This window comes from Frankliniella occidentalis, unplaced genomic scaffold (assembly GCF_000697945.3).
Source record: "Frankliniella occidentalis isolate FOCC.00 unplaced genomic scaffold, Focc_3.1 Scaffold8, whole genome shotgun sequence".
NCBI lineage: Eukaryota > Metazoa > Arthropoda > Insecta > Thysanoptera > Thripidae > Frankliniella > Frankliniella occidentalis.
This window is the reverse complement of record NW_026267138.1, coordinates 3,308,104-3,317,218: the sequence shown is the minus strand read 5'-3', so window position 1 is coordinate 3,317,218 and position 9,115 is coordinate 3,308,104. Positions and strand designations below refer to the sequence as shown.

The 9,115-nt window shown below is 52.0% G+C and overlaps 1 protein-coding gene across 1 annotated transcript in view; it reads right to left on the bottom strand.

Annotated features, from left to right (window-relative positions):
* The window catches only part of LOC113215102 (uncharacterized), a 45,858-nt gene that overhangs the window by 12,629 nt on the left and 24,114 nt on the right, over positions 1 to 9,115 (bottom strand). Inside the window, exon 2 of the mRNA XM_052275533.1 lies at positions 654 to 833. Within this exon, the coding sequence (XP_052131493.1) occupies positions 654 to 833 (180 nt within the window). The remainder of the gene's footprint in view (positions 1 to 653; positions 834 to 9,115) is intronic.

Sequence of the window (9,115 nt, the reverse complement as noted above, 5' to 3'; positions counted from 1 at the left end):
GACCCACCTCCCACCCAGACCCAGGAAGTACCCAGTAAGAGCGCCCTCCCCTGGCCGCACTACAGTCTGTGGAGCGCTCCGGTCCCATGGCCTCATCTCGTGACAGAGAGGGTGGCACTGAGTTGCCGCCCCCCCCTTCACCGACCAACACCACTACCATCACCAGCAGGGGACAAAGCGAAACACATTAGTGGCTTTGAATCAATCGCAATTAGACCAAGTTAAATATTCCACTCGAGAGAGGGAAGTAGAGGGGCAGAGAGAGAACTAGAGAGAGAGCGAGAAGGAGAGAGAGAGAGCGAGAGAGAGAACGAGCGAGAGAGAGACAGAGAGAGGGAGAAGTACACCAGGCGATACAAAGGGGAACAGGGAAAGCAAATGTCGGGGTAAAAAGAATGCCGGGAAGGGGGAGGGGGGGCAGCAGAACTCTGCACCCCGCTGCGTTGTTGGACCACACTGCATAATCGAGCGAGCAAATCACACGACACCATTGCAAATGAGAAAACAAAACAACAAAAAATCATTCACATTCGTTTTCGTTCTTATTTAGTAAGCTATTTTGATTTTAAACGACCGCGCAGGCTCGCCTTTTTCCGCGTCCTGTTTGAGCCCAATGGCGCCCCCTTCAATGCGTCACTGCGCCCCTCACTCACCTGCAGCCGCTGCGCCCTCCTGGAGTCCTGCATGCGCGCCATGGTGGTCGAGGTGGTCGTGTTGCCGCCCGCCCATGCGTTGTTGTTGATGACGTCTGCCTCGGTCGTCCACGACTCGGTGGCAGCGACGCCACTGCTGGCGCCGCCGCCACCCGCTGCCGGCTCCTGGTCGCCGTCAGCCTGAAGGACACACGGGGACAAAAGAAATGACTACCCGACTCCAAAACAACGAGATAGTTTTCCTTCGAGGCGTTTTAAATGCACAGCGTGGGCTCCCCCGCCCCTTTCCACCTTCGACCCTCCAGGCCGCCCCTCGCCCGCCTCTACGCCTTTTCGTCATCCGTTATCCGTTATGGCCGGTCAAAACGCCGTTAATATTGGGTGCAGCGCAGTCCAGGAGTCATAAACGGGCAGCAAATGGCGGGAATTTGTCGCCCCATGGACCGTTAGTAGAAATAAAGGTGGCCGCCGAAGAGGGCCGCGGGGGTTGGAGCGGGGACGGGGCGGAGCGTGGCGAGACAAACATTTCAGCAACACGAGAGAGGCGAGGAAAGCCTGGCCAGCCGGCCCGACCGTTTTAATCGACATTATTTTCCAGCCAAGACTAGCTCATAGAAAGTGTTTGGAAAAACGAAAAGCCCGAAAAGCCACACACTGTTCCCGTATTCCGTGGCGTCTTTCGTTGCGTTTGATGTGCGTGTGCAATGTTTTAGAGTACAGTTTGTAGTAAAGAAAAAACTATGATAAAACACAGTTAAAAGATTTTTTATGGATACAAAACACAGAATACAATTGGCGCAAAGAACTTCGTGGCACTTTAGTTTTTGTGGAATATTATCCGGGGGAACTGCCAAGTTACACATCCGACGGAACAATTGAATTCCCTCAAAATATCCGATCAAACGGCCTACATTTGATAGTAGTGTTCTGACCCATGTTTCTTTGGGTGGAGAGAGCCGCAAGGGTCTTCCTTGTATGTCCCCCCTCTCCACCTGCACCCGCCCATGCTGCACGCCGGCATCACGCACCATCCCTCCCTCCTCGGCCGCGTTGTTTCCTCGTTCGTCGTGGTCACGTGAGCAGATGCCCGACCAATCGGCAATCAATTAATCATGTTTGAGGGTGGGGCAAAGGTCTGCACACTCACTAACAAATCGGAGCACATGCAGAACAAGGGGTAGAACTTGGTCTGAAAATCAAGCTGTATTGAATAGGAACATTTTTGTTCGAAGGATAATAATAGCTTTATCTTTCAAAATCAGATCTAACAGTCTAAACCGCCAAACTGAACATTTTTACAGTTTAAACTAGTACACACTATCTCTATAGTCTAACACTTTTAATTGAGGGTTGTTTTGGTTCTGCAGTTGAGACTGTAAAATTTTGATTTTAGTTAAAACGATTAACCTTGTTCTTGTTACACACTTTTATGCAGATTCGATTAGGCCTGCCTTTATGACGAACGCGCCGAGTCGGTCCGTGGCACCTGAGCGACGCCAGGGGGCCGGAAGGCACATGGGCAGCCGAGCCCGGCGTATGAGTCATCTCTTATTGAAACGCACTCAAAGTCAGGCTTCATAAAGAGCCCGAGCGTTCCACATCGTCTCAGATAAGTTGACGTCATTACTTCAATTCACAACTCTTACTTTTTCCGTCTCACTCTTTCTTTCACTACCCACCGCCGCACCGGGTCTTCCCCCTCCGTCCGTTCTCTTCTCCTGCTATCCCTTTCATTTCGAGTTTCTCTTATAACCCCCCTCACCAATTTAGGCGAGTCATTCGCCGCGAATTGCAGAACATTAAACTTGCCTTATTTTCTCTCTCTGTTACTCCCTACTCTCGGTCACTTACACACTTACCTCTCTCGCTCTTCCTCTAACAGACGCATACATACTCACCCCCCCCCCCCTTCCCTTTGGTAAGTACCTTCCCAGCTCTCATCATTCGGCCGCCTGATTTTTAATGTTCCGACTTTTCACTTACGATTTTAAAAAACACTTTTTCAGCACGTTTACGAGCATCCGCGGTAGCAGCACTCGAACGCGCACACACACAAAAAGTTTAAAGAATAAAAAGAAATTACGAGACCGAGGGCGAAGAAAGTGAAGAAAAATTACGAGGAAATAAAATGCAAATCGCAAATGACATTTGCATGACATTCGCACGAAATGCAAGTGGTGTGGGAACGACTGCCCGGGGAGGCCGTGCCGAGTCGCGACGCAGAGGGGGTGTCCTTCAATTACGTCCTCCTGCAGCCCTCGCCTCACGCCCTGCTGCTGCATCGTAAGCTGCCTGCCGACCACCCGCTCTCAGCTCGGCACCACCGTTCCGCAGTCGATCCTGGCAGGATCCTGCTCTCTCTCAACGTGATTCTGTTGCGAAACTGCACCCCCTTTCTCCTCTCAGTTTCCCCACTTTTCCTTCTCGCAGCGGAGCGCGCGCAGGCGGGCCAGACGCGTGCCCCGCCCGCCGGCGGCTCGCCACTCTAAGTCAGTGTGGTCTCCCAACTCTCCCCCTCCCCCGCCCCCTTGATGGAGAGCCCCTGGGATCCGTAGACAAAGTGTAACAAAATTACAACGCTAGAGACTCCAGGGTCGACCCCGCCCCCTCCGAGTCCACGGAGATTTTCCGAGAGCGGTCCACACCCCGCCCCGCTCCCGGACGCCCCAGACCGCCGCACCCCGCCCCACCCCGCTCCGCCACGTCTCTGCCAAGATATTGTAGTCGGACCGACGACATCATGCTAACAGGGACATGATGGGATGCAGGCAGAGGCAGAAAATGTAGGTGCAAGGTTGGAGCCAATTTCGTCGTTGACACCGCCTCCTCTCCACGTCCCCCCATTTTCTCCTTCAACTCTTCGGTCGTGTGTGACCAACGCGGGACGGGTCATTCGGATAAAAAGAAAAAAGGTGTTGTTCAAAACGTTAGGGACGAAAAAGTGAGTGAGAGGGAGGGGGAGTGAGGGAGAGGGGGAGGGATAGGGGAATGATGATAAATGAATGGATGAGAAGGGAAGAGAATGGGATGGGATGGAGAAAGGGAAAGACACAGGCTGGGTAACACCGCACGATGGACAGAGATAGAAGGTCAATAGCGGTCGTAGTGAGATCTGACCTGACAAGCAGAGATAAGGGGGACTGTGGCGACGCCGGGATCACAGGGAGTGAGGGGCGGAGTGGTGCGAGGGGACAGGGAAGGGAAGGGATAAAGCGGGAGGGTACTCTTAAAATCTTACGAACGAATAGTGTTCATAATATATACGCAACTCTTCATATTATGAAGAATTCTGTGCTGTCATAGTACGAATACAATTTGTTAATAATAAGAACCCTCTCGTTCGTAATATGAACGTCTTCATTCATAATATGAATGATTTTGGCCCCCATGCCCCCCCGGCCCCATAGGCTCCTACGCCCCTGAAATGTCGGGCAGCTGTGGTACCTTGGACTTCCCTCGTCGACGAGAGTGTGCGGGATGAGGTGACGGGGCAGAACGTGCGCGTGAGAGAGAGAGAGAGAGAGAGAGAGAGAGAGAGAGAGAGAGAGACCGCGATGCAGAGACGCGGCCGGAGAGAAAGTGACCGTGAGAGACATGACGGCAGAAAGACGCGGCAAAAAGAAAGCGTCCTTCCCACCCTCACTGCCTGCTGTCCCTCCCTCCTCCCTTCCCCGACCGCAATAACTGTTGTTGTGAGGGACACGACACGTCCACGACACAAATGCCAGTTATGAGGCCAGCTGGGTAAATAGCCACGTTACGGGCTCTGGGGGAGGGGGAGGGAGGAGCAGCCTGGACGGGGGGAGGCAAACTCAGCAGCATTGTGGATGGCCGCTGTAATTGTAGCCCAGGCGCTCCGTAATGCACTCTTCAAAAATAACGCCTTACACTTACACCCGTTACAAGCCGAGCCTCACTCCCTCCACATTCGAGGAGTTCGAGAAAGATAAGTTAAGAAAGTCACGTCGAACGCAAAACTCATTTTTTTCTCAAAGGATGACTGAAGGAAGACGCCACTCTAGTTCACCCTCAAAAATGTGTTCTCAATTTAAGAGCATCCCCCAAAATTTAAGACAGATGTTTTTTACGGTGGCGAACGGTGAAAAACGCGCTTGAAGTTTCAGGACAAGGGTATCCATGCAGAGCTACAGGGGCTCAAAGTCGTTCCACGGGCGGGAAAATTTGATTGGACGCCCGGGCCGACTCGAGCCGTATTCTAGGCACCCAAAAGGACATTTTAAGTGAAAAAAAAATAATACGATTTTTTTTAGCCTGCTACACTAGGATCCCCCCTTAAGGGCATCCTTATTGGATACAAAATCGTCCTTACCCATTTAGAGGGTATAGGCAGCGGACTAAACGGGTGCACCCGCAGTGACGCTCCCCACGCAGCCACCTGCATCACGAAGGGTGGACAGCCGGTCGCGCGCACCCGCCCACTGGGACTGCCTACCCATATTGCGGCCGGCACAGGCTGCATGGGCACTGTAAACCTTTAAGTCGTCACTTTACAAAAAAGTCACTCCTTAATTTTACAAATGAATGGTTCTTCACAAGGGGTGAGATGATTGTTTGGTCACGTGACAACTCAATCATCAAAGCTTGTGAAATGAATATGTCGTAACTGGAAAAGAGAAATTCGGAACGATGGGTATCGAACCTGGGATCTTCGGTGTGGAAACAAGCGGTTTTTAACCACACGGCTACCGAGGCTATCTGTACGGAGTCGTGCTGGCATCCGGAATCCGGAGCCTAGCCATGAGCGCTTATTTGCTTCCAGGTTTGTGACAGTTATTTTGTCACGTGACGAATGTCTCATTTATCTCGGTTGACGAATAGGTCATCACAAGTGACGATTGATTCGTCACAATGTGACGATTATTGGTTCATCTAAACCCTTGAGACACACTATTCGTCACGATATTTTTGGGTCTCATGACGATTCAGTTTAGCAGTGGGGGCTTACAGGGACCATAGCACCAACACAAGAAAGAAAAGAGAAGAAGCTTTTGGCACTGGAAAGAGGGTGGAGAGAAAAAGTCGGGTGGCGCAGAGAGAGAGAAAGAAGGGTAGAGAGGGGGAGGTGAGGGGGGGGGGGCGCAAGGACGGGAAGAGAAGGACGGAGGGAAAGGGCAACGGAGTGAGAGAGAGGGCGAAAGACAGAGAGAAAGAGAGCGCCGCTAGCGCCCCATGTATGACACTGTGTTGCAGTCAGGACCTCAAGTACTATTTTATTGTCCCCCCGCCCACAGCCCTGCCTGCCTTCAGCACCCACTACTGCTGTTTCCTATGTGCTGGCTTGTGCATGTCTTTCCCGACCCCATTCCCTCACTGCCAGCCCCCACCCCTTCCCCCCTATTCCCGCGCATCTTCTCTTTCTGTCTCTGTTTCTCTCAGATATTCTCTCTGATGCACACTGAGGAAAACTTGGTTTATCACCGTATAATTTCGGGAGGAATGGTCCAAGCACCCATTTGAGGTGATCAGGTGGAGCAACCGCGGCGAGATGCAAACAAACACACGCAATGTATTCCTATGTTTTGTGAAAATGTTCGCGCTAACCTACAACGACACTACAAACCTTTGAGTAAGGTGTCGTGTTCGAAAAATGAGTGAGACAACTTTTCCTCACCTAATCAGAGCGATGACTGTTAGGCTCGCCCTGTTACTCTGAAGGAGTAAGATTTTTCTGACCATGCCCAGTTGCAGTGAGGAACCTCACTCTCAGTGGGTGAGAACCATTGTGAACTGTGGCTCAAGTTGAGTGAGAAAAATAATCTTGCTGTCAGGAAAGTGACATTTTTCGGTTTACTGATATCGCTCTTCTGTAAGCAAGATATCTGACTGTAGCATTATCAATACGTTTAGTTTCCGACAAATTTGTTAGCAAAAAAGCACAATTTTGTACAAAGCAATGCATATAAAAGTTCATATTAATGTAGAAGTGTGTGCAAAACAAATGTGATTGGCTGCTATACGTGCGAATAAAAGATACAAATCTGGTGGGAAGGAGAACTAACTTTAACTCGTGGTAATTGCCACACCACTTTTAGTAGCTAGAACCTAACGTGTTGGTGCTGCGGAAAAGAAGTGTACATTATTGAAAAAAAAATAGTGCTAACATTTGCAAACATTCCCAGTCAAACGGAAAAGGAGGATAAAGAAGACTTCACACCAGCCATAACCCCTTCTTTATCTTTAACTTCTGTTCGGTGCATGTTACTAAAGTGAACCATGAGAAGTTAGTTTGGATCTTAACCTGACTTCGTGAAGGTGATTTTTGGATTTTTCAATGAACCAAACGGACGTCCCCGATAATAAGACATTATGGAGATTAAGTCGACTCACAACAGCTTCATGGCCAGTTGTCAGACACGGTAAGGGAAAACAGAGATAGATAGATAGATAGATAGATAGATAGATAGATAGATAGACTTCATTTATGGGCGCCAGGTCCTGGTCGAGTCAACACCGCACTCGGTTCACACGTGTAGAAGGGCGCGCGTCACGGCTGCGGTGAGGTGCGATCCTTCCTGGGGGAGCCGCTGCAGCACGCCGAGACAAGGGAGGGAGACGGGGAGGATGGTAGGGGTGGGAGGAGAAGGGGTGGCCGACGTGGTTCCTGGTGCGGCCGGAGGGGAGTGTGGCGCAGGGCGGGGCGCGCGGGCGGGCGGGCAGGGACCGTGTTTGAAGAGATGAATGTGGGCGATGCGATAGAGGCCGCACCCCGACCCCTCTCGGGCCCGCCCCACCGCGCCACGCCCCGCCACGCCACGCCACGCCACGCCCGACAACGAGGATCAGAATAATAAGCAACGACTACAAACACTACTGGAATAGTAAGTGGTACCTTTGGCCGGCACCCCCCACTGGGCCCCACCCCTACCATTCACTTTACTTTCTCACTTACCACCGCCCCACTTCCTTTTCCAAACGCTCCCTCTCTCTCTCCCTTTCTCGCTCACGCAGACACACCTCTCTCTGCTAACAGCGCAGGGAAAAGATTGCTGCCTGTATAGTGTGAGTTAGCGCCCCCGGCCCGTCCCGACCCACCTCCCTCCCCTGATCTATTAGCAAGCTCGCTTTTCTTTCTTCTCCCCACTCTAACCTGCGGCTTGCTCAAATATCTCTTTTCTCCCGCGTGTTTTGATCCGCCTCCTCTTGCTTTTTCCCCGCTCCCTACAGGCAGTGCACGCGCGCAAAACGCGTTATTCTCACGCTTCTGATTGTTTGAGGTGTAGAGGAGAGACGACCACAAGGAGGGGCTCAGGATTCGGTCCAACGACCGGCGGGCGCCTCACATTCGGCATAAGACAGGTGCTGGGAACTGGGGAAGGGGCGGAAGGGGACGCCACATCTTCGGCATATCGTGGAGCAGGGCAAAACGGTTCCACTGCAGAGGGCTGAGATAAGGCGGGGTCGAGGAGGGGTGAGGGTGGTTCAGGTTGGAGGGTGACAGAGAGAGAGAGAGAGAGAGAGAGGTGGAGAACAGTAGGGTGACACCGCGCGGTCGCCCTTTAGTGGCGTAGCGTCTATCAGCCCCCACAGTGCCTCTGGATGAGTCCGGCCCGTGACTGGTCGGGGGGGGCGAGCGGCGCGGGATAGAGCGCGTGGCAAGGAGGGCTGGGGTGGGGCGGAGCGAGGCGGTCACGTGACCGTTCCCACACACCGGCACCGCAAATCACGGGGGCTGAAAAACAGAGCCGTCCGATAAGCGGAGAAGAGGGGACGGAATGGGGGAGGAGAGATGGAGTGAAAGCGGCAGAGAAAGTGAGGGCGAGAAGAACAAACTTTTTTTTCAGGCCTTACAGCTGTTTTTTCTCACTTTCTTCATGACTTTTTTTCTTTCGTCCAGGCAGTTCGAAGACTGGTTTCAAAAGCACATATTACAGAAAAAAGATAAAATAAACGCATCTACGCCAAAATACATTTTTGGAATTCCATCACTCTAAATGTGTATAATGCCCAAATTTGTCATGCTTGAAGAGCAGGCCATCATGCGATGATTTGCGAGCCAAACGAAATACAAAGAAAAGTCCACATGATTCGGTTCACAAGGGTCCCAATCATGGCGTGACTAACGGCTAAGCTAGCCGGTTAGCCGCTAACGTACAGCTACGCTGTGAAAACAAACAAAAGGATAAAACTGAAATTTGGTTACTTGCTATTTAGACTTGATGAAAATTGACTTTTGTCATCGTGAAATCACCCACCTGACTGATCGTAATCACGACCCTTAAAAAGCTTACAGCTCCGTTTGTGACACTCTCCCGCCGGCACAGTCGGCGCCATGGCTATGCTGGGCGAGCCGGGAGCGCAGGGCTGGAGGGGTGGCGGGGGCAGGGGTTGATGGGGGGAGAGCGGGGGACGCAGCCACCTGCATCACGAAGGGTGGACAGCCGGTCGCGCGCACCCGCCCACTGGGACTGCCTACCCATATTGCGGCCGGCACAGGCTGCATG